Source organism: Odocoileus virginianus, chromosome 33 (genome assembly GCF_023699985.2).
Source record: "Odocoileus virginianus isolate 20LAN1187 ecotype Illinois chromosome 33, Ovbor_1.2, whole genome shotgun sequence".
NCBI classification, from domain to species: domain Eukaryota; kingdom Metazoa; phylum Chordata; class Mammalia; order Artiodactyla; family Cervidae; genus Odocoileus; species Odocoileus virginianus.
This window is the reverse complement of record NC_069706.1, coordinates 40249702-40274645: the sequence shown is the minus strand read 5'-3', so window position 1 is coordinate 40274645 and position 24944 is coordinate 40249702. Positions and strand designations below refer to the sequence as shown.

Here is a 24944-nt window from a genome sequence, read left to right as displayed (position 1 = left end):
CCTCTGGCACTGGCCAAGCTACAGTCCCCATGGCCTGCCGGCAGGTCTGGGTTACAGCCCCCTCTAGCGCCTGTTCCAGGAAACTAGAGGCCAGAAGAGAAGCCCCTGGGTCACCCCACAGCTGTTCCTCTAGCGTGGTGGTCCCAGTCAGCTTGCCCCCTCCTCTCCAGCTCAGATCCTCCCCGTTGTCCGCTGAACTAGCTGCAAGGTGTTCAGTTGTAACTGGGCAAGGGAGTAGCCGGGAAAGTGAGTCTGCCCCACCTCTGAAGCAGGGGATCCCAGCACCCTCACTTCAGTGCTGACGCTCTCATCTCGACCACAGCCAAGGCCTTCCCAGCAGCCTCACATGGTGTCTGCCTGGCTCCTTTCCAACCCATTCTCTGACAGCCAGAGTAGTCTCCTACAAACACAAACCTCCTAGTGAAAACCCTCCTACCTCAAACCCTGACTTGTGTCCCCCACCGGGACCCAGAGGACCCTGCTCCCCCTGGATGCCCTGGCTTCAGCCGCGGAGGGGAGCGGTGTCAGGCCCCCTCCCTGCATCTGTTCCTGTGGCTGCGGAAACACAGTGCTATAAACCTGGCAGCTTAAACAAGAGAAAGTTATCTCAACGTTCTGGAAGCCAGAAGTGCGAGGTCACAGTGCCGGAGCCTGGTTCCCGAGAGCCGTGAGGAAGCCTGCCCCAGGCCACCCCCCTGAGCCTGCAGACGCCCCACCTGCACATGCTTCTCCCTGTCTGCTTGTGTGTCTCCAGCTTCCCCTCTTCACGAGGACACAGTCAGATGGACTAGGGCCCACCCTAAAGATATCCTAACTTGATGAGTCTCTATGGCCCTATCGCTAAGTAACATCCCCTTTGGAGGTCCAGGGCGGGGAGGGAGGGTCAGGACTCCACTACATGAACTTTGGGGGGCACAGCACAAGTGAGCGGTCACACTCCCATCGCAGGCCTCTGTGCATGCTGTCCGCTCCACCTAGTTAACTACGCTATGCCGTGTGCTCAGTCACTCAGTGGCGTCCAACTTTCTCCCCATGGACTGTAGTCCGCTCCTCTATCCATGGGATTCTCCAGGCAAGAATACTGGAGAGAGTTGCCATGCTCTTCTCTAGGGGATCTTCCCGACCCAGGGATGGAACCCAGGTTTCCGGCACGGCAGGTGGATTCTTTACCATCTGAGCCACCAGGGAAGTTAACTTTTATGAGAGTTAACTATTACTCACCCTTTATATACCACCACGGCCGTCACACCAGGAAGCCTTCCCAGTCTACACCAAGTTCCTTGGCCTTCATCCCTCATGCTGACTAACCTGCCACCCAGTAGACCAAGACTCGAGCCGGCAAGACCAGGCTGGCCCGACCCGGGCCTGCAGGAGACGTGAGGGTCACAGAAGCCACTCGAGGACACGAAAGGGCACGACCACCACGCCTCACCGAACACAGGTTCCCAGCAGCCAGCAGATCGGGACCCAACCCGGACCCGGACCCCGGCCCTGGCCAGCGTCCCTTCAGCTCCCCTAGGCCCCGCCCCCAAGGCCCCGCCACGCCCCCGGCCGTGTCCTGTCCGCGCCCGAGCTGCCAATAAAGTTGCGCTCGGAGCTGCCCGGAAAACGTGCCGTAATCCGCACCGCGGCCGTCGTAAAAGCGCCGGTCTCCCCTGGTGACGAGCAACGCGGGGAAGATGGCGGCGCTGGTAGCGCCTGAGGCCGCGGCGCCCCGGGGCCCGACAGAAGCAGGGGAGACGACCGAGGAGGCGGAGCTGAGCCGCTCTCTGAGCCGCCTGCTGCCCGGGCTAGAGGCCGACAGCAAGATGGGCCGGCGGCGCGCTCTGGAGGCGCTGCAGCGGGCGCTGGAGGCGGCGCAGTTTCAGGCGCCTGACGCCGACCCCGACGCCGCGGCTGCGGCCTTCCAGGGCCCTTGGGTGCACCTGCTGCTGCCGCGCCTGCTGCGCCGCCTGGCTGACCCGGCCGAGGGCTGCCGCACGCTGGCCGTGCACCTACTGGGGCTGGGCCTGCGGCGCGCCGCGCGGCCCCGCGACGCCCTCCCGCGCCTGCTGCCCGCGCTCGTCGCGCGGTTGGCCAGCCCCGAGCCCGCGCGCCGCCCGCCGCCCGAGGCCTGTGAGGAGCTGCGCCTGGCGCTCGTGCAACTGCTCGGCCTGGCCGTGCGCCTTGCCGGCGCCGCGTTCGCGCCCCACCTGGACGACGCGGTGCGCGCGCTGCGCTGCACGCTGCTCGACCCCTTCGCCGCCGTGCGCCGCGAGAGCTGCGAGTGCGCCGCCGGCCTGGCACGCGCCACTCCAGGTGCCAGCCCCCCGTCCCCTCCCCGGTGGCCCCCTCCCCGCGCCCTGCTGCAACTGCAGCCCCAGCCCCGAGCGCAACGCCTGCCACATCTCCCGGTCTCAGCACCTCTCCTGCGCTCCGGGCCTCTCCTCTGGGCCCTCGCACCCTGGGCAGCAGTGAGCCAGAGCCTGCCTTGATCTGAGGACCTGAGCGCTGAGAGAACTCGCTGGAAGTACCACTGAAATAGCAACCTCACACAGGTCTGAAGCAGCGGCAGAACTGCAGAGCTGGAGGGTCCACCTGGGTCCCACGAAGACCCTCTGGTGCTGACTTTCTGTGAGGCCCGTAGAAGCGGGGTGGCTTTGCCTGAGGCGGTGCTGGTGCGGTTTCCTGTGCTGTGCTGCATGTCTGGCTCGGCAGGACCTGGGGACATGCGGTCTCTCCCCACTCCGGGCACCTGTCACATCCTTTGGCAGCTTCAGGCTCTCCTCTCCCAGCTGCCCTGTTCAGCTGACACGGGCTCCAGCCCCAGGCCTCTGAGAGGTGCTATTTGCGTCACTCGTCCTGTCCCTGCGCCTCTCCAGCGCTGAGGGTACAAAGCTCCCAGCGGAACCAGCCAGAGCGGAGGCCCCCAGACTCCCCTGGTGACTGGTGCCTCCCTGCCCCACAGACCACTTCCACATGCAGTCGGAGTCCCTGATCGGCCCCCTGATGCAGTCCATCTCCCACCAGCACTGGAAGGTGCGGGTGGCTGTCATCGAGGCCACGGGCACAGTGGTCCAGCTCGGCAGCGGGAAGTCAGTGGATGATGTCCTTCCTCACTTTGCTCAGCGGCTCTTTGACCACGTTCCCCAGGTAAGGGGAGTTTCTCCTCCGGGCGGTCCCTTTTCTCCACCAGGAGCGTGCCAGTGTGCTATTTGTCACTCACTTTTGTCCTTTTTTAAAGATATATGTGACACCAAAATGTCCTTCCATCATTCCCAGTCACAGGGTGTTCCTATTTCACATTTTTGAGAGGCTGAGGGAGAACTGACTTGTTTTGGTATGTTTGTTATTCTTAATTCTAAAGGATGGGGAAGAGGACTGTTTGCTTTTAGGAAGAAACTCTAAACTGAGTGTTTCCACGGTTTCTAGAAACATGTGTAGCATGCCATCCATCAAGGTGATTTAATTGGAAAAACCACAGAGATTGGCAAACCAGGAGGATTGGAGCCAGGGTTGGTATATTTGGGTAATTCCTTCCCCTTGGCTTTGGGGCCTGCGGAGACAGACAAACAAGACAGGCAGGCAGGTGGAGGTGAGAGAAGCAGCTCTTTTGTCGGCTGAAGCCAGCTCAGAGTCGTGGATCTAAGGCTGTGAGGGGCAGAGTGAAGCCCGCAAGGGCAGGCTCTCTCCCAAAGGGGAGAGTGGGTGAAGGACTCCTGTCCCTGGGGCAGGAGGAGCGGTGGTTGCTGGTGGGGCACCTGCAGGGCGGGGGACACATGGCCCCTGTGCCCCTGGCAGAGGGAACGCCAGCCTTCTTGTATCCTGTCCGTCAGTACTTACATGCCATCGTGTTCCTTCCCACGGAGATCCTCCATGTCTGAGGCTGGGGCTGGTATGAGTGCCAGGGCCCCAGTTGGAGCTGGCCTCCTCCAGGCCTGGGTCTGTTGACCCCAAAGACTGCTCTCCAGCACCCCAGCTGGCCTCCAACCACAGCCACACTAGGTCATGTCATTGTTTTCTTCTTCTTTATATTTGAAGTGTGTACTTGATTTCAATGTTGTGTTAACTTTGGCTGTACAGCAAAGTCATTCAGTTAACACATGCATGCGTGCTGTCTTCTAGAGTCCTTTCCATTGTGGTTTCTCACAGGATATTGAATATAGTTCCTCGTGTTGTGCAAGAGGACCTTGTTGTTTACCCACGCGTGTATGCTAGTTTGTATCTGCTAACTCCAAACTCCCAATCCTTCCCTCGCCACTCCCCTCCCCCTTGGCAGTGGTCTGTGCTCTGTGTCTGTGAGTCTGTCTCTTTCATAGGAGGGTTCAGCTGTGTCATATTTTAGATTTCAAATATAAGTGGTATCATATAGTATTTGCCTTTCTCTGATTTACTTCACTTAGTATGATAATGTTTAGGTCCATCCATGTTGCAGCAAATGGCATTATTTTGGCTTTTTATGGGGAAGTAGTAAGTATTCCACTGTATATAATGTACCACATTTTCTTGATCCATTCACCTGTCCATGGATGTTTAGCTTGTTTCCATGTCTTGGCTCTTGTAAGCAGTGCCGCAGTGAACATTGGGTGCATGTATCTTTCGAACTGCGTCTGAGCGTCTGCCCGGGAGCTGGGCTGCTGGGCCATGCTGTTGGCTCTCCTTAGTTTTTAAGGGGCCTCCGCGCTGCTCTCCTTAGTGGCTGCATCAGTTTATATCCCAACAGAGTCGGAGGCTTCCCTTCTCTCCACACCCTCTCCAGCGTTTGTTCTTTGTAGACTTTTCAAAAGAAATTTTTACTATTTTTTTTACTTTAAATTTTTTGCCGCGCTGGGTCTCTTTTCTCCAGCTGTGGTGAGCGGAGGCTGCTCTTCATTGCGGTGACTGGGCTTCCCACTGCAGTGCCTTCGCTTGCTGTGGACCACAGGCTCCAACACGTGCGGGCTTAGTTGTCTGGCAGCCTGTGGAATCTTCCCAGACCAGGGGTCAAACCTGTGTCCCCTGCATTGGCAGGTGACTCTTAACTACTGGAATACCAGGGAAGTCCATTTGGAGACTTTTTAGTGATAGCCATTCTGACCGGTGTGAGGTGAATTGGGGTTTTGATTTTCATTTCTTCAGTAATTATTGATGCTGAATGTCTTTTCATGTGCCTGTTGGCCATCTGTATGTCTTCTTTGGAGAAGTGTCTGTCAAGGTCTTCTGCCATTTTTTGACTGGGTTTTTGCTTTATTGCTCTTGAGTTGTATGCGTTGTTCTGTATTTGGGGGATTAACCCCCGTCAGTCGCATCGTGTAGTATTTTCCCCCAGACTCTGCAGACTGTCTGTTTGTTTTGCTCATGGTTCCCTTTGCTGGGCAGACGCCTGTGAGTTTGGTTAGATCCCATTGGTTTAGTTTTGTTTTATCTCTATTATGTTGGGAGACTGACCTAAGAAAACATTGGTATGGATTGTGTCAGAGAATGTTCTGCCTATGCTGTCTCCTAGGAGTTTTATGGTGTCTTACGTTTAAGTCTTTAAGACGTTCTGAGTCTGTTAGTGTGTATGGTGTGAGGGTGTGTTCTAACCTCATTGATTTCCATGCCGCTGTCCAGCTTTCCCAGCACCACTTGCCCTTTCCCCCGTGCACATTCTCGCCTCCTCTGTTGGAGATTACTTGACTGCAGTTGTGTGGGTGACTTCTGGGCTTTCTGCTCTGCTCCGCTGACCCACGTGTCTGTTTTTTTGCCAGCACCACGCTCTTTAGATGACTGCAGCTTTGTAGTATTGTCTGAAGTCTGGGAGAGTTATGCTTTCAGCTTTGTTCTTTTCCCTCAGGTTTGTTTTGGCAATTCTGGACCTTTCATGGTTCCATATGAATTTTAGGATTGTTTGTTCTCGCTTTGTGAAAAATGTCATGGATAATTTGATAGGCCTCAAATGAAATCTGTAGCTTATTTTTTGGGCGTTGCGGCTGTTTCAACCCAGGAGCAAGGTGGGTGTCTTTCCACTGCTTTGCGTCATCCTCGGTCTCCTTTATTAATTTTTCTCGTTCTCACTACGTAAGTCTTTCACCTCCTTGGTCAGGTTTATGCCCAAGTATCTTAACTCTGTTGGTTGCAGTTTTAAAAAGGACTGTTTTTTACACTCTCTTTCTGATGTTTCACTGTTAGTGTGAAGAGCCGTGTTGTTAAGCTCGCTTCCTTGCTGCAGTGGGCGTGGTGTGTACAGGCGCGCACACCACCTTCTCTGACGCAGGCAGCTGGTCCCCAGCCTGCCCAGGAGGTTCCCGTGCAGGAGGCTGCAAACACGCCACAAGGCTGAGACAGGGCCACAGGGCCTGCTGTGGTCAGAGAGGGTCCGGCCTGAGCCTGGAGGACACGGGCTCAAGCCAGCGAGACTGGGCATCCTGGCGATCTGTCCCAGACCCAAGATGCGGACCGCACAGCTGCTGGAGCAGCGAGCTGGCCCTGGGCCCTGCGGCGCCTGCAGGGTGGGCCCGGCTGCCCAGGTCCCCGCGTGGCGGGGGGCGGTGGGGGGGGGGCCACTGACTGTCTCCCGCCCGCAGGTGCGCCAGGCAGTGACACGCGTGGTGGGGGGCTGGCTGCTGAGCCTGCGGGACCGCTACTCCTTCTTCCACAAGCTCATCCCACTCCTGCTGAGCAGCTTCCACGACGAGATCCCTGAGATCGCGTAAGTGACAATGTGGGGCCGTGGCCGGGCTCCGGCGCCCCAGGCCCGCCCGCTCTCCTCCCAGGCGCAGCCTCTCCTCTGTTGTCATTTCCTGTGGCAGCAGCTTCTCCTCTGGGCCAGAGCCCCCTGCAGCAGGCCCCTCCTGCCTACTGAGCGGCCCCAGGGCTTTGACCGGGCAGTTTTGCACCTTCAGCCCCTCACCTGGCTCACAGACAGGAATTTGTCAGGCAGAGATGGGGGCTGGCAGACCCACTGACGCGTTCTCTTCGGCAGAGGCCCCTGTGGCCAGCCCCCCAGAGCCCCCCTGTCCCCATGGGCACGCCCTGACCTGCAGCTGTGTTGTGTGTGGCAGGTGCGAGGCGACCAGCCTCTGGGAGCGGGTCGGCCTGCAGTGGCAGACGGAGAACGAGGAAGACCTCAAGGACAAGCTGGACTTTGCCAGCCCTCCCCCAGCCCACCACCCCTCGCCAGGTGAGTGCGGCCGGCTCGGGCCGATGAGGCAGGCGTGTCCTGGAGGTGGAGCCCGGCAGCTGGAAGAAGCCCTCGTGGTCCCAGGCCAGCCTCCCTGGGTACATGGGCACACCCGGCCGAGGAGTGTGAGGCTGCTGGGGGAGTTCTGAAAGCGGGATGCTTTGTCAACTCACAGAGTTCTTCTGTGAGCCTCACCTGCAGGAGAGACACAGGCCACAGTGGGATGCAGCCCTAGCATTTCGGGTGATGCCTCCTCAGAACAGAGGCTTCCATTGGTGGACCCCCGTCCTGCCCCTTGCTGTGGTTCCTGCCAGACTGTGAGCGCCCACTCATGCGCGCGTGTGTGTGTGTGCACGCCCATGCACACATGGGCACTCATGCTTCCCCTCAGCTCCTGACTCAGATCCGAGCTGCGTTTCCAAGGAGGCCCCTGCCTACCGGGCCCCAGCCCCCCTTCTTGCTCCAGGGCCTTGCGTGCATCTAGTTTCCTGTGTTGAGGAAACTGTCGGGGGCTGAAGTCCCCTGTGAACGCGATGGGGCACCTTCATCACTGCAGGCTGTCTGCGGGTGTTTTCTTACAGTGGAGCCGTGACAGGGTGACACTGGCAGGACAGAGCCTGGTAAATGTGCGCCAGGTCAGAGGGGCAGTGCTGTGGAAGGCACTGAGCCTGGGGCCTGCAGGCCCCGCCAGACCTGGTCGGGTGAAGTCAGGCCCCTCGAGGGACTGCGGGCGTGATGAGCTAGGGGACAGGTGTTGGCACCTGGCACTGTTCAGTGTGAGGCCCACGGGGAGGCTCCTCCCTGCACCTGGGAGGCTCCTCCCTGCACCTGGGAGGCCTGCGTCTTTTTTTTTGGTCTACCTGTCGACTCAGGCAGCGTCACCTCCCATACCACGCAGCTGCTATAAGGGGAAATCACACATGTTTTGGAAAAGGTACAAAAAATTAGTTGCTAGCAGGGACTTTTTCTGACTTACTGAAGTTTGAGGACACACCATCTTCTGAATTACCACGTCCGCCATATCATATACAGGAACAGAGGTCAGAGGGGTTGTTGGAGTGAGGCCACGTGCCTGCCTGCCAGTGGACCGCTCCCCAGACCGTCCTAATATGGCCCCTCATCCCCCAGACTTGCCCCGAGGGACCAGCGTCATCAGGCTTTTTGTCTTTTGCAGAATTATAACAAACTCACTTAAACAGCTGACAGAATCTGAATCTCTGGAGCTAAGTCTCTCGTAGACCATAGAGATAAAAAAGTAACAGGAGCAGAAATTCAAAATGGGACTTCATGGGTCAAGCTGTTCTTCTTACCAAAACACCCTTTAAACTCTGACTTGTCACAGTCTCATTTCTATTTCTAGAGTTCTTTTTATCTTTAAGATGAAAATCTTGTAATCAAAATCCTAGAAGGCTTTTTTCTAGAAATTGAGAAATTTATCCTGAAATTCACAAGGAAACGCAAGGGACCTAGTGCAGCCGAGACTTTGAAGACGAACACCCAGGTTGAAAGACGAGCTCGTCTGGCTTCAAGACATAAAGACATAGAGATGTAAAGCCAGAGTGAGTGGGCGTAGAGGGGTGGGCATCAGACAGACAGGCCTGTGGGCAGAGCAGAGTCAGATGCGCGGGTAGCCTCTGGGTTCGGATGAGCTACAGAGACAGCTCAGGAGAAAGGGCGTCTGCAGTGGAGATGGTGCCCCTGGACCTGGGTCCCGTCCTCCTGTCGCAGCCTGTGGGCTTGAGGATAGGACCCACACACTCCACAAAGGAATGACTGGTGGACTGGTTCTCATCAAAACGAAAACGTCTGCTTTTTGGAACATGCTGAGAAAGTGAAACTGAAGGCGCAGACCGAGGAGATGTTTGCAGATTGTGTGCATAGGGCTTGTTTCCAGAGCACAGAGAGAACGTGCAAACTCAGCATCGGAAACAATCCAGCTTTAGTGGGTATAAAAAGATTGAGAAGATACTTGCCTGAAGACACACAGATGTCAAGTAAGTGCCCGAGAAGATGCCCCAGGTCATGCATGGATCCCGAGGGGAGGGGAGCGCACAGTGGAGCAGCAAGGAGACACCTGGCCGCTGGGCCTGAGCCTGCCCCGCAGCTGGTGTAGACGCAGCGGAGCCACAGGTCCTGGGCGTGGCAGAGGGAGCGGCGGGGGTGGGGCGCAGAGCAGAGGGAGGGTGGCACCGCTTTGAAAATCCATCCCTATTTCTTAAACCATTAAGTGCCTTCCTGCTGGGTGCTCCCACGGGCACTCCTGGGTGTGCCCACCCAAGAGAACTGTTAGCGACAGTCTGCACCAGAGCAGCTCAGGCAACCATCAACAAGTGGATGGACGGACAGACAACCTGTGGTCTGTCTGTGCAGTGGCGCACGCTCAGCAGTGAGAAGGCCTCATGTGCCCCACCACGCAATGGGGCTCCGCGTGCCTTTCCGCATGGAGGGGGGCCGTGTGCTGTGCTCACAGAAGGTAGGAGAGGCAGCTCCTCTGCAGTGACCAGAAGCCGGCCGAGCTGCTTGAGGGAGGGGTGGGTGGTGGGGGGTGTCGGGAGCACAGGGAGCTTATGGGCGATGTGCGTGTGTTGTCTTGAGAGCCGTGTACCCGTTTGTTAGCACTTTGAACATGTAGTTTAACCTGTGTCACGCCTCACCATTACTGAAAACTTCCAAGTAAGTAATGACACTCTGTGGCCTCATTTTCTTCTCTCTTCAGAGTCGGGCTGAGTTCTTTAAGGCCTCAGAATATAAACCTGCAGGTCTGCCTTAAATGAGGGAAGTGTCATAAGCGACCTTCCCACACAAGTCGGTGAGGTGTGTGTGTGTGAATGTCACCATCTCCCTTCACCTTCACGACCCGCAGGGAGCCGCCCGGGGCTGGGCTGCCGAGAGCTCGTGTTCAGAAACCTCTCCAAGATCCTCCCCGCCATCTGGCACGACATCGCTGACTGGGTGGTGGGCACCAGGGTGAAGTCGGCGCAGCTGCTGGCCGTGCTGCTGCTGCACGCGGAGGACCACATCACGCAGCACCTGGAGCCCGTGCTGCGCGCCCTGCTCCGCGCCTGCGCCGACGAGGAGGCGGCCGTGGTCTATAGCGTGAGTGGCGTCTGCGGGACGGAGGGGCCCCGGCCTTCCTCCTCAGCTCTGCCGGCCGTGAACTCGGACCTCAGCAGGCACGCGGTCACTTCTGCATGAAGGTGTAGATGTGCCGTGGCCCCCTGCAGCCCTGGGCCTGGGAGGAGTGGCGTATGAAGGCTCTCCTTAAGTGCATGCGGGCGAGTGGCCCCACATCCGTGTGAAAAAACAGTGTCCACCCACAGGCCCTGCAGTGGTCAGCTTGCAAGGACCACGGGCAGGCAGATGTACAGAGCAGCCCCCAGTGTCCAACTCAGGTGGCCAGGCCTCAGGATGCTCTGACAGCCCTCCCACAAGCCAGACGCGTGCCTTCCTTCCCCTGGCAGTTCTGAGCTCACGGGAGGACTCGCTTGTTTTTGTGAGCTTTTGAGCAGGTGCCAGGAGGAAACGTGCTGCAGGGCTGTTTCTGAGGGTGAGAGCGTGCGGGGCAGATGCCGAGCAGTGCTGGGGTGACAGGAGGAGGGCCAGCAGCCTCAGCCCCCCTCCCATGCCCCCACCCCCAGTGCGAGAGGTCTGCAGAGCTGGTCGGCACCTTCGTCAGCCCGGAGGTGTTTCTGAAGCTGATGCTGCCGACGCTGAGGAAGTCCCCCTCGCCCCCAGGCCTGCTGGTCCTCGCCTCCCTCATCCGAGGCTGCCCCAGGGAGGCTCTGCTGCCACACGTGAGAGTCGTCGCCGTGGAGCTGGCCCAGGATCACATCTGCCGAGGGTCTGAAAACGTAAGCGTGCTGGGGAGAGGGTGGGGTTCGGAGAGTCGGCCCGTCTCCATGGTGACGCAGCCCCCTGCTGCGGCCATCCACACGTAGGCAGTGACAGTCACCCGTCCCTCAGGCCCCTCGGGGGCAGCCAACTGACAAGGTAGCTGGGGTGCAGTCACCGATGTTCTGTTTGGACCCATGTACTTCCTGGCCCGTCCTGCTCCATCCACCATGGTGCACAGGTCACACTGGCCACAACTCAAGTGCCCAGTATTTGTGCTCACGCATTCATGGCCCGTGGCGGCCTCCCTGGACAGCATAGGGTGGAGCACTTCCATCACCGAGGGCAGTTCTCTTCCTTGGATGGCACTGCTGTGGGTGATCCTGGGCAGAGGGCCCTCCACCCAGAAGCTGCAAGTCTGCCCACCCTCTGTCGGCCCACACACCTCTCGGACACGGTGTCTCCATGACAAGCTTCTCCTTACCGCGTCATTTGGCTTCTAGTGGGGCTTCCAGCAGGCAGCCTGATTTGGCACTTGTTACTGGGAGCCGTGTTTGCTGGTTACAAATTTATTGTCTTAAATTGAGCAGTAAATCCATTACATCTGAAACTGAAACAATCTAGGTAGTTAGACTTAGTCATTCGGAATAATTTGTAATTATTTGCTATTGATGGAAAAATAACAACCTTGTTTTTGTTTGGTTGTGATGATCTTAAGCCTTGGCTCTTTGCATTGGCATGTGGCGCTTCTGTCTGTTTCTGGAACAATGAGGCTCTGCCTCACTCTGCAGGCCCATGGGGAGCTGGCCCTGTACCAGCTCACGCTCACCAGGGGCGGCCATGCCCACAGAGGTGGACCAGAGCGGGTCCCAGTTACTGTGCTGGGCACATACACGTGACCTACACACAGGACCCCCGTCCTGATCTCCTGTCCTCTGTGAAACACAGCAAAGCAGATGTGTGGGAGCGGTGTTGAGGTCCCTCCCCTGGGGGCCTTCCCAGGCCCACTCCTGGCCCCGCTGCATGGCTGCTGAGGCTGGAGCCTGGGAGGCTAGCGGTGGGCTCGGCCCTCCCAAGGAGCGACCCTGTGTTCCCGTCAGTCAGGAAGTGTCTGTTGAGTCATAGAATTTTATATGTGTGTGTTCACTGGGCGTTACAGGAACCCCGAAGTACACAGAGCGGAGGGGAGAAGTATGCACCCCTCGTGCCTGCCGCGCCTTCCCGGCCTCATCCTGCTGCAGCTTGACTCTGGGGGGAGGCCTGGGGCGTCTGAAGCACATCCAGGGTCCCCTGCCCTTCTGGTGTGTGTCACTGAGCTGCACACGGAACCGTGACCCTCGGGCTCAGCAGGGGTTCACTTTCCCTGCTGTGAAGACGGACGCCCTCTCTGTGTGCGGAAGCCCGGGCCCAGTCCGCCGTGGCTCCACGGCCTGGCCGGCGGGGCCTCATCTGAGTGCCGGGCGGGCGTGGGGTGGCTCACGGTGCCGCTCTCTCCTCAGCGCCTGTATGGTGAGCGCCTGCTGCAGTGCGTGCAGGCCGTGGTGTCCGTGGGCCAGGAGGACTGCCGAGGGGCCAGCGAGCCGCTCCTGGAGGTGCTGGTGACCATCCTGGCGCTGTGGGGGCCCACGGGCCTCGGCAACAAGGTGAGGGGGAGCCTCCCGCTTCGCTGCGGCCCCTGGACTGTGACTGTCTCCGTAGTCTCTGCTCTCAAACTCCAAGTGTTTAGCTTGCCCAACCAAAGACAAAGGAATCTAGAACATTTGGGTGTGTCATCCTCAGTGCGGCCTCAGGGGGACTCAGGATTTTAGATTCCTTCCCACTGAAGTTGACTTCAGTGTCTCAGAGTAAAGATGCTGCTTAATCTTGGAGAAACAAAAGAAAGGCAGCCTCCCTGGTCATTAATAAACCTGCGTTTAAGCGAGGTTGAAAGATATAGGAGAGGAAATATTATCATATTTTCCCCATTTAGTTACAGTCCAGCTTTCCAGTCACTTCCGCTCCCCTGGCTCTGTATTTAACTTTAAACCTCCTGCTGTGTAGCTTCCCGCCCCTGTAAGGACCAAGCGGAGACAGGTCTCTGGCCGCTTCTCCCTGAGCTGAGAGCTCAGCTTCTGCCCCTGGTTCTTTCTCCTCCTCTCTGCCCACATCATGTCCAGGAGGCACCCACACACTACCCTCCCTTTCCTCAGTGCCTTTCTAAACTTTCTTTTGTCTCTTTAAAATCCCCCTCTCTGGAGGGCCCGTGTCTGAGCTGGCGGTTTGTCACCATAGGGCCGTAAACATGTTAGAAAAGTCGAGTCAGTCCTCATGGAGGGTCTGCAGGCCAGACTTGGGCCCCGGGCATCGTGCAGAGTGCCGGGTGCATCCTGTTCCTCAAGCCTGAGGCAGAAGCCTGAGGCTGGGGTGGCGGGGTATGGGGCTGGCAGGCAGCCCTGGCTCCACTGTCCAGCCAGCCCTCCCCATCTTGCCCCCAAAGCAGCAGACGTACTGCTGCCGCTGATCTGGTCAGTTACAGAGCTTAGAGAGGGCGCCTTGGACCCACCTTTGCTGACCGCAGCCTAAGTCTGTTGAGCTCAGTCCCTGAAGCTGTCTGGTCCCCTTCTCTGCAGACAGAGTCCAGCTGCCCCAGCCCTCTGCCCTGCCCTGGGTGGTGCAAAATGGGGGCAGTGGGGGATGCTGAGCCTCCTGTAAGTGCACCTTTGTCCGTTTCATTTGTTGTACAGGCGGGAGGGCCAGGGATGTGGGAACCCCAGGTCACATGGCGTGTGCCCGAGTAGCCCTCTGTCCCTCAGGTAGTGAGGGTCTCCAGTGGGTGTGTGAGTCCCACGTTCAGGTTGACTGTCTCAGCTGGTGACTTGCTCCCCCAGGTCCAGGAGACACTGGCTGAGCTGGCTGCAGTGGAGGGCGTGGACAGCAGCCAGGACCTCTTCCGAGCACATGTGAGCTCCCTCCTGGAGTGGCTGGCTGCCTCGCACCAGGACTGGACCGGCCACTCCGTGGAGCTTCTGCAGCTGGTCGTGGTGCTAACCCACTCAGGTGAGCCCTGGACAGGTGCCCCGGGCTGGGTTCAGGGCACTGGCACCGTGGCGGCTCTGGCAGCCCCAGCGCAGACGGGCAGAGCTGCTCAGCACCACCCAGTCGGCCGTGCGCTGGGGCCTGGTTCTTCATTCAGTCATGATCACTATCGCCTGTGGAGATCGGCCATTTTAAAACCTTATTTTAAAAAGTGCTGAGAATGTTACAGTGAAGAGTTGATGTAACATGGTCTTAAAAGCCTGCCCAGGCACACGTTTTGATGTTGAACCTTGAACGCGTGGCTCAGTGTGGTGCCGTGTGTGTGGCCGTGCTCTTCAGTGGTGTCTGCACGCTGTTCTCTCTGCCCAGCTGGCTTCCTGCCCTGCAAGTTCGGGGCTCAGGGAAGGGAGACAGGGAGGCGGGAGGGGCAGGCAGTCTTTCTCCGGCCACACACTTTCCACTCTGACCCTGGGCTCTGAGGCGATGTCTCTGAATAGATTGAAGTCCTGCCTGAGTGTGGAATCAGCAGACCGGGCGTAAACCAGAGGGCCTGAAGGTGGCCGTTGTCTCTTCTGACACACACGACCCAGGTCAGCGCAGGGCCTGGTGGGGAAGGCAGCTTGTGACTTGCATCCAGACCCGGAGACCCTGTCAGCCCATCATGGGTGGGCCCAGGCCCTGAGCAGCGTCATTGCATTTGGGATCCTGCCAGGCTCAGGGCCAGGGCACCACTGCTCCGTCTGGTGACAGGCATGGGAAGGTCATTGACTGCCAGGTTTGGGGCACACATCCAGCAGTTTTTATACTCTGAGTAGTTGATTTCGGTTGGTCTTTAAAAGAGTGCTTGACTTCAGTGTTTTTACGAATTTGGTGAGATGTATGAAGAAAAAGTTCACATGGTGAACAGAGCCATGGCGGAGGTGGGGGGGTGGCCCATGGCGTCCTATGCCGAGAGCATCCTGCCTGCCATGCCCCGCATGCCTCTTGCGGCCAGAGCGGCTCAGGGCTCCACCTTCCCATCCTCCTGCCACGCCTGTCTTCTAGGCCCTGCCCTTGGAGAAGCCCTGCCCCAGCTGGTCCCCATCCTCAGGAGCTGCCTTCAGCCAGCCAGGGACCCAGCCATGCGCCTGAAGCTCTTCTCCACCCTGACGGGCGTGCTGCTGAAAGCCCCAGAGACGGTGGATTCACAGGGGTAGGTCGGCTCTGCCGCCACGCTGCCCCCACGCCGAGTTAGGGCTGGGCCGTCCCCCACCTGCCCCGACACTGAGGTCTCGTGGGAACTGGGGTGACCCCAAGCTCTAGGCCGTGCTGTCCTGTGGCTTCTTGGCGCCCCCACACACACACACCGCCCCAGGGACACAGCGCAGTGCCAGCCGCAAGTGCACCACACAGACGCTGAATCAAAGCTGTGTTCGTGTGGTCATTAAAATTCCATTGAATGAAAAGTTTCAGGGAACATTAACCCCTGATGGTTTATACATGACTGTGCTCAGCTCTACACGGCTTCTGGTGCCTTTCAAGCCTCACAGAGTTGATTGAATGACTGCAGAGTTCAGAGATCAGGAAACGCATATTCTTCAGCGGGACTGGAGGCAGTAAACACCGGGCCTCCAACTCGAGGCTTTGGAGGGGAGGGGAGCACGGGGCAGGACACCTGTTGGAGCGGAGCCCTTGGCAGGATGGCGGCAGGCGGCGAGATGCAGTGAGTTGTTTGGGATCTGAGAGAGCAGATCTCCACCGTCGGCCTGTCCTGGAGTTTCCCAGGGAAATAGCAGGTCATCATTCAGAGCTCGCGTCTCTGGACGTTACTCTGATCTGCTGTCGGGCCTCTAGCCAGCCCATCATATTGCAGGAAGTTTCATTTCCTGCTTGTCTGTAAAGGCTTCAGGGGTCAGGAGAGGCCATAGAAGGTATGGAGTTGGCGCTGGCACCATCCCGTGAGTAGAGAACCCACAGCCTAGTTGCTGCCCCTCGGGCCCGGGCTTCCCAAGGACAGTGAGTCCCCAGGAAAGAAGCCTCCATGCCGGACTGAACTCCCTCAAGAAACTGCACCCGGAGGCTTCTTGTGAAAAGAAAGTCGCTCAGTTTCAGCTGTTTAGTGACAGTATTAGCTGTTTTTACAGGCAGGAAAGACTTTGGGAAACAACACCTGCTTGGTTTTGAACTTTGGGATTCTAAAATCATGGCGCCTAAGACAGCAAGGGACCCCTGTCCCCGCCCCAGCCCACCCCACCCTGTAAGGATCCCACAGCCAGAGGACAGCGAGCGGGGGCGCCAGGGTTGGGGCAGGAATCCCCGGGTGCTAGAGTAGAGGGCTGCTCCCTGCTCTGGGCGCCCAAGACGTCAACGGAGCTGTCCCCTCGCGCGGAGCGGTCCCGTCACGTCATCCCTTGACGCGGAGCGATTCCCTCACACGGAGCGATCCGCTCACGTCAACCCCTGACGCGGCGCGATCCCCTCATGTCCCCTCACGCGGATGTTATGGAACTCCTCTCCCGTGGAGCGAGACTGGGTGCTGGTGGTTCTGGGAGAGACCGTGGGCCCCCCGGCTGGGCTTTCTTGTCTCGGGACCCAGCTTCTGGTGCGTGTGCGCTCTCCGCGCGCAGTGGGACTCATCCTTTGGGAGTCTGCCGTGTCTTCTGCCCCCGGCACCTCACTGGAGTCAGAAGCAGCTCGGGGCCGCTGCCTGTCCCTGGTGGCCGGCGCTCAGCCCCCAGGCGCTTGTTGCCACGCCGTGTGGGCCACCTCAGCTGGGACGCGAGGCCGACCTCTCCAGAGACCCCCGGTGGATCACTCTTCAGGAAACAGCGGCTCTGCTAAAAATCACGCAGGTTGAAAACCTGGGAGGCCTGTGAGTCCCCCTGCACCAGGTTCGAGGTCCTCGGCTGCGGCGGCTCTGGAGCGCCCCCTGCTGGAGGTCCTGGGGCCCTGGCGCTGGTCAGACCGATGCGGCTCCTGGAGGCAGGGCCACCTGGGCAGCCTGTTCCGGAGCGACCTCGGGACACAATCGATGGGTCATGTGTTCAGCAGGATAGGTTTGCGCCACCAGCAGAGGCCTGTGGGGCAGACGAATTGTGAGAAGAGCCAAGGCTTTCCCCTGGCTTTGGATGGGGCCTCAGCTGTGGCTCCAAGGTGTAGGGTGGCCAGGCCCGGCAGTGGGGCTCGGGGCTGGGATCCTGGTTTCGTTTTGCTTTGGGTTTGTCCTGACGGCGTGTTGAGAGGAAGGGCCCAAACCGCGTTGGCGGGAATGTCCACATCTCCTGGTGTCCTGGCACGTCGGGCCGTGGGCACAGCCCCAAGCTGCCCTCCTGTGGAGGACGTGGGTGTGGTCAGAGGGACTCCACATCGTCTCAGGGCCACGAGGCCTGCCTCTGAGGTCACTGCCCTTGGAGTGACTTGCCACCCCAGGGATACTCCGGGAGCGGTGGTGGGCAAGGCAGCCCCTTGGCCGCAAAGCGGGGGTGGGGAGGCTGGAATGTACAGCAGCCCTGGGGCCCAGTCCCAGGAGAGGCAGCCGGAGCCCCCGCGCAGCCGTGGGAGAGCCCACGCCCCTCTGAGCCCCTGTCCGTGAGAGGCAGGGCTCTTGCTCGGCGTCCAGTGTTTCTGCTGTTTCCTCTGGCCTTTTCCCTCAGTGCCGTCCGCTTCCCAGACAGAAGCGCTGCCTTCAGGGAGTCTGAGTGCCCCTCCCCCCCTCTCTCCTTCTACTCCAGGCAGCTCCGCGGCTACCTGGACACCCTGGTCCAGGACATCTTGGTCCCCAACCTGCAGTGGCATGCCGGGAGGACGGCCGCAGCCATCCGCACGGCGGCCGTGTCCTGCCTCTGGGCGCTTGTCAGCAGCGGGGTCCTGTCGGACGGGCAGGTAGGGCTCATGCGTCCCAGGCCCCAGAGGGAGGGGGATGTGCCCTGGAAGAGCGCTCGCTCGCCTGAGTCTCCTGTCCTGACAGCCGCAGCAGGTGGTCCCAGGCAGACTGAGGTCCGAGGTCCGGACCGTGGGGCTCGAGGGCAAGCAGAGGTCTGGGGGAGAGTCTGGGTTTCCCTGGGTTGCCTGGGGGTTTTCTCAGGTGATTGTTACCATTTATGAGAAAAGAACTTCATCAAGGAGTCTAACTTGAGTGTTGTTTGTATTCGCATCTCATTTAGAGGGGGAACTGAGGAAATAGTAAAAGTAGGGAAAACAGTGTGATGCCTGAACGGCTGTTACTTAAGTTAAAATGTCCCCCTGGGGACTTCCCTGGTGGTCCAGTGGCTAAGACTCCAAGCTCCCAATGCAGGGGCCTGGGTTCGATCACTGGTGGGAGAACTAGATCCCACGTGCCGCAACTAAGAATCGCATCCCACAGCTGAAGATCCTGCATGCTCCAGCTAGCACAGCCAAATTAATTTGTAACAACGTTTACAGAAACGTCCCCTAAACTTTACTGGACAGGATACCCGGTTCTGCTAGCAAGTAGTGGGCTGTGTAGGATCCATGCCTAAGACTTTCTGAATAACAGATTTTTTAAGGATCAGCTGACCAGTGTTCAAATTATCTGGATTTAAAATCAAGACTCAAGTCTGCTTCTCACATAGAAATTTCAGAACAGTGTTCCAGACTCTGTGATGGTTGCATTAAAACCAAGTCTTTCCCATTACAGGCGATGCACACGGTGTGTGCATAGCGGTCTCTGTCCAGCCATGACCCACAGCTCACGTGATTTCTTATTGCAGATACAGGACATGCAGGAGACATTGATGCCTCAAATTCTGACCACCCTGGAAGAAGATTCTCAGATGACTCGATTAATTTCGTGCCGGATCATTAACTTGTTTTTAAAGACCTCTAATGGTGTGATTGATGCAGACAAATTCATCAAGATTTATCCTGGTAGGACATGCTTCTTTCCCCAATCGTGTGTGTGTGTATTTGACAGTTGTTTCTGTCAGAAAAAGAACAGGAAATGCTACTTTTGATTTCTGGTCAGGTTAGTGCTGAGTCTAAACATGGCTGTGGTGGGTTTGACATCACCGAGTAAGTAACATAACAGGAGAAACAGGACAGGCACCTTGTGGACCAGAATTGGGGGGTGGGCGCTCAGATGCCCACAGGAGCCGGGGGCCACCCTGCCACGGGCAGGGTCTGCACCCTGGGAGTGAGGGCCCCTGTCTCACGTGCCCTGTGTCAATGCCTCCTGGAGCCTGAGCACCAGCGAGTCCCAGACACACAAGTGCAGCGCGGCCCGAGCAGAGCAGTTTGCTGGGGGCGGGCCTGCTGCTGAGGACCTCGGGGCTCATGGGCGCGCCCTCGCTGGAGGGAGTTACGGGCCCTGTGTGCCATCTTCGCTGAGTGAGGTCGTGAGCCACAAAAGGCTGCAAGGACAACAGCCTTCAAAACAAGTGGAGCGCTTCCGGCTGCAGGCTCTGTGGAAAGGGTGCTGGACGCCACCATGTCTGGCCTGCAGGTGCCAGGAGGCAGGCGAGGAGGACAGGCATTCCCGCAGAAAGAGGAGTCTGCTGTCCCTGTGCCCAGGGCCATGATAATCCTGAATCCACTGCCGTGTGACCATCTGATTCCCTGCTGACAGCTCAGAGCCAATGTTGTCTTGGAACCTGCTGCACATTTCAGAATGAACTTTCATAGAAAGTGAAAAAAACAAGTTGAGAAAAATGCAAATGGGAGCACAGAAACCCTGGGAGAACCTGGGGGGGCGGTGCTAAGTCTCTAGAAGACACCAGTCGTGGGGCCGGCATCTCGTGTGGGCTCTGAGGGAAAAGCACCTGTTGATAAGAGTCTCTCCCATTCATGGGAAGCGTTCCTGCCCCGCGGGAAGGACTGTTCCCCCAGGACGTTTGGTCCTGGAGGCTCAATAGAAACAGCCGACGTGGCTGGTGGCCATCATGTCAGCAGCCCTCCCCTCCATCCTCAGAGCCACTGTGGGCAGAGAATAGGGTCAGCACACGCCCTTCCTGCCGTCTACGTGGTGGGGAAAATGGGGCGGCTAGGGCATAACACCTGTGAATGACTCTGAGCCTGAGCATCTTGGAGCTGGGGGAACCCCAGGGCCACCCTACTGGTCAGAGAGTGCAGACTCCCAGGCAGGCCAGTCATGCCTCCACTAGGTGTCCATGGAGTCCACCCCTGGGCCAGAGTGGCCAAGGATCCCAGGACACCCCTTCCCTAGCACCCACGTATTGGTTTCCCGGGACGGGTGCTGGGAGCTTAGCCTGCCCCGAAACCTCTGCTCACACTCCTGCCCCACCCCTGCCCCCAGAACTCTTAAAGCGCCTGGACGACATTTCCAACGACGTGAGGCTGGCAGCAACCTCCGCCCTGGTCACCTGGCTGCAGCGCGTCCAGAGGGAGGCCTCGAAGTGCTGCTATGAGAGCAGCATCCGGCACCTGTACCGCGAGCTCCTCGTGTACCTTGATGACCCGGAACGCACCGTCCAGGACGCAGTTCTCGGTAAGAGCCTTGTCCCCATGTGGGCTGGCCACACGGGGGCCACTGGCTGGCACTGCGGCTCTCGAGGTAACAAGAGGCGACTTGTTCGGGGCAACTTGGAAACTGCTCACAGTGGCAGCAGTTGTGAACGGACGGGTGGTCTCGCCTGATGGGTGGTCTCGCTTTGTACCAGGAGCCAGCACATGTGCTCAAGGGGGTTCCTGCAGACCCCACACCATGAGCAGGGGTGCAGAGACCGCCTCACACACATGCGCTCAGCCATGGCCAACACCCCCGCCTGGCAGTGCACGTGTTCCAATCAGCAAACCTGCAGGGACATGTCGGCCGCCCTGAGTCTGGTTTACTTTGGGGTCACTGGGTGCCGTGTGTCTGTCGGTCTGGACGTGCCTCCCACCTGGCAGTGTTGCTCCTAGTCCCTGAAAGCCCTGGCGCTTCCCCATTCATCTGTCTCCCTGTCCCTCCTAGACTTCAGCAGCCACTCAGCTTCGCTGCCTCTGTAGTTTGCATTTTCCAGAACATCATATTCTTGAAGTCATGTGGTATGAAGCCTTTTCATGTTGACTTCTTTCACTTGGTAATAGGCACTTGAGGCTCCTTTTCATGGTGTAAGGGCTCATTTTTTAGCACTAATACCTCGTCTCAGTGAACCAGTTTATTTATACCTTCACTGATCACTTTACACAGGCATCTTCATTGTTTCCAGATTGTGATGATAATGTACAAAGCTTCTCTAAACATCTGTGTGCAGGATTTTTGCAAATGTAAGTTTTCAGCTCCTTTGGATAAATGTCAAAGATTGTGATTGCTGGCTCATATGGTAAGAGTATGGTTTGAAAGTGAAAAGTAAAAGTCATTCAGTTTTGTCTGACTCTGTGACACCATGGACTGTATAGTCAGTGGACTTTTCCAGGCCAGAATACTGGAGTGGGTAGCCGTTCCCGTCTCCAGGGGATCTTCCCAATCCAGGGATAGAACCCAAGTCTCCCGCACTGCAGGCGGATGCTTTACCAGCTGAACCACCAGGGAAGCCAAGAATACTGGAGCGGGTGGCCTGTCCCTTCTCCAGCGGAGCGTCCCGACCCAGGGATCAAACCGGGGTCTCCTGCACTGCAGGTGATTCTTTACCAGCTGAGCTACCAGGGAAGCTCGAGAGTATGTTTAATTTTTAAGAAATCGCCAAAGTGGCTGCACCCTTTTGCAGTGCCACTAGCAAGGTGATAGTCTCTGTTGTTCCACACTCTGCCAGCAGGTGGCCTACTGACTCTGGCCATTCTGACAGGTGTCTGCTGATTGCTCCTTATTTTAATTTGCATCTCCCTGGTGACACCATGTGGAGCATCTTCTCACATGCTTACATCTATATCTCTTCTTTGGTGAAGTGTCTGTTAAGATCTTTGTCGAATTTTTTAATTGGGTTGTTTTTTAAGACTTTATTATACTGTGTACATGTCAATCCCAATCTCCCAATTTATCCCTCCCCCACTTCCCTTCTAGTAACCATACTCTGTTTCTGTTTTGTAAATAAGTTCATTTGTATAATTTTTTTTTAGATTTCACATGTAAGCAATATCATATATCTTTCTCTGTCTGACTGATTTAATATTACAGTCCCTAGGTCCATCCATGTCACTGCATATTGTACTATTTCATTCTTTTTATGGCTGAATAATATTCTCTTGTGTGTGCATGCACACATGTGTGTCTGTTTATCACATTATCCGCTCATCTCATCATGGACATTTAGATTGTTTCTGTGTCTTGGCTATTGTTCATAGTCCTGCTGTGAACATTGGGTTGCATGTACCTTTTCAAATTAGTTTTTTCCTGATACACACCCAGTAGTGGCATTGCTGGATTAAATTGTAGTTCTACTTTCAGTTTTCTGAGGAATCTCCATATTGGTCTGCATAATGCTTGTACCAGTTTACATTCCCACCAACAGTATAGTGGGCTTCCCAGGTAGCCCAAGTGGTAAAGAATCCGCCTGCAATGCAGAAGATGCAGGTTCAATCCCTAGGTCAGGAAGATCCCCTGGAGGAGGAAATGGCAACCCACTCCAGTATTCTTGCCTGGAGAATCCCATGGACAGAGGAGCCTGGTGGGCTACAGTCCACGGGGTCGCAGAGAGTCGGAGATGACTGAGCACATACACACATACACAACAGTATAGGAGGGTTCCCTTTTTTCCACACCCTCTCCAGCATTTATTGTTTGCAGACTTTTTAATGATGGCCATTTGACCAGTATGATGTGGTACCTCATTGTAGTTTTGATTTGTGTTTCTCTGATAAGCAGCGATGTTCAGCATTTTTTCATGTGCTTCTTGGTGAGAAATGTCTATTAGAACGTCTGCCCACATTTGATTGGATTATTTCATTGTTTTGCAGTTGAGTTGTATGAGTTGTTTATATATACATTTTGGAAATTAGTCCCTTGTTGGCTGCATCATTTGTGAATAAGATGTATTTTCATTTTCATTTAGTTAAAAATATGTTTTCTCTTGAGACTTCTTCTTTGACCACTGTGGTGTTCAGTGATGTGTGTGTGAGCTCCAGCTATTTGGGAGTTTTCCAGTTATCCCTTTGTTAGTGACTTCAGTTTTTACTTCAGTAATTCCACTGTGGTCTGAGAGCAGAGGTTATAGTGAAGGTGTGTCTATAGCCCTGATTGTGGTCTGTTTTCGTACATGTTCCATAGGAGCTGAGAGTTATGTATATTCTGCTGGTGTTGGATGAGACGGTCTATAGAGACTCAGTTGATCGCTAGTGCTCTTGGATTCTGCTTTACCCGACTGCCTGCTGGATCTTCCCATTTCTGAGAGGAGTGTGTGGGAGTCTCCTGCACAGTAGTGGGTTCACGTACTTCTCCTCACAGCTGTCATTTTGCCTCGCCTAGTGTGACGCTCTGTTACGGGGCTCATGCATAAAGATCGTCATGTCTTCTCGAGAACTGACATGATCATTGTGCGACGCCCTCCTTGCCCCCGATCGCTTCCCTTGCCCCGCAGCCTGCTCTTTGTGGCTGTCGTAGCTTTATTTTGTTGTTGTTGTTGTAACTTTAATGTGAAGCTAAGGTGGACTTAGTGTTTATTTCTGGCATAATAAAAGTGTTTTCCTGTTTTGCAGAGGCCCTCAAAGCAGGCAGTGTCCTCTTCCCCGACCTCCTGGTGAAAGAGACGGAGGCCGCCCTCCACAAGCACCGCTCGCCCACCCACTGCGAGCAGCTCCTGCAGCACCTGCAGGCCCTACCGCCTGCCCAGTGACCAGAGTCCTGGGAGCAGAGCCTCAGCACAGCAGCTGGAGGGGAGCAGACACGCAGCCCTCGTCCTCACCAGGGCTGGACCTCGTGGCCTCCGAGTCTCGTCACAGGGCACCTGTCAGCCAGCAGCGGAGGACCCTCCCAAGCAAGCCTTGACAGCAAGATGAATGTATTCCCTGAGCTCCCTGCCCAGTGCCTCCTGGGACAGTTTTTCACATCCAGCAGCTTTTGAAATAACTTTCTCTGAGTGGCTTCTGTATTTTTATGTCTTACTCATACAATTCATTAAGAGGTCTGCCAGAAATCGACAGCTAACTTCAAATTAAATGTCAGCTCCTCATACTGGCAGCCTAATCCATGCACTGTGTGTTTTTAGGCTACATGCACTACTAGGTTCATGGATTATTGGTTCTTTCTTGCTTAAATGCCCACCAAGAAAGTTCTTGAGTGTATATAAAGAAAAAAGCCAAAGTGATTAAAAAGAAGTGTTGTTAAAATAAAAAAAGAAGAAATGTTTCTTCTTTGGGTTCTGTCTAGTGAAACTTTATATCTCAGTGAAGAAACTGAAAAGAATTTGAAATTTTAAGAACTATTATCAACAAAATCTTCCCCTTTTAAAATGTTATGTGGGTTGTATTTGGTCACAGTATTTTCTCTTAGATCAGTAATGCTTACAGTGTTGAAAATAGGATATTTAATCAAATATAATTTTGGTTGCTCTTGTACGTAGCAGTACAGTAAAACTGTTATCTTTTCCTGCATTTTCTATCCCCAAGTGCCTAAAAGATTTCATTTTAAGCATTATTTCCATAAGCCAAATATTTATGTTAACACAAGAAAATGCTCTATTTTTTCCAAAAATCGAATATTAACATTTATGCTTTGGTGTTTGAAAATATAACAAAATATTTATTATAATTATTCTCTACGCCTGTCTTTGTGTGTTTCGGTAACTGAAACTGAGATTCAGTTCTTCCTCAGATTTAACCTCACAGTGATCCCAGCCTTAAGAATCCTGGGCCTTTGGACTGAGAGGTTCTCACAGCTCATTGAGCTACCCTCTGTGGACACCAGGTGGCAGGCGCTCCAAACAAGCTAAGACAAGGGCGTCAGCAAGACTTCCGAGGGCTCACGCTCCAGTGGGGTCCGCCTGCAGAAGGGCTGAGCACCGAGCCTGCAGCACAGGCCCGACTCGCTGCGCCCAGGCAGAGCGACTCCTGGCCGCGGTGACACCCCTCTGTGCCCACCCAGGCTCTGAGGGTGCGCTCCTCTCCAAAC

The 24944-nt window shown here is 56.1% G+C and overlaps 1 protein-coding gene across 1 annotated transcript; it reads left to right on the top strand.

Moving 5' to 3' along the window:
* Positions 1-1633: 1633 nt before the first annotated feature.
* DNAAF5 (dynein axonemal assembly factor 5) lies at positions 1634-24584 on the top strand. The gene is made up of 13 exons (XM_070460643.1): positions 1634-2298; positions 2948-3132; positions 6525-6649; positions 7002-7120; positions 9984-10216; positions 10759-10971; positions 12451-12594; positions 13819-13987; positions 15011-15158; positions 17677-17827; positions 18676-18832; positions 20217-20408; positions 23534-24584. The coding sequence occupies exons 1-13, from the start codon at positions 1680-1682 to the stop codon at positions 23668-23670; spliced, it is 2592 nt and encodes an 863-aa protein (XP_070316744.1). The 5' UTR covers positions 1634-1679; the 3' UTR covers positions 23671-24584.
* Positions 24585-24944: the final 360 nt, after the last annotated feature.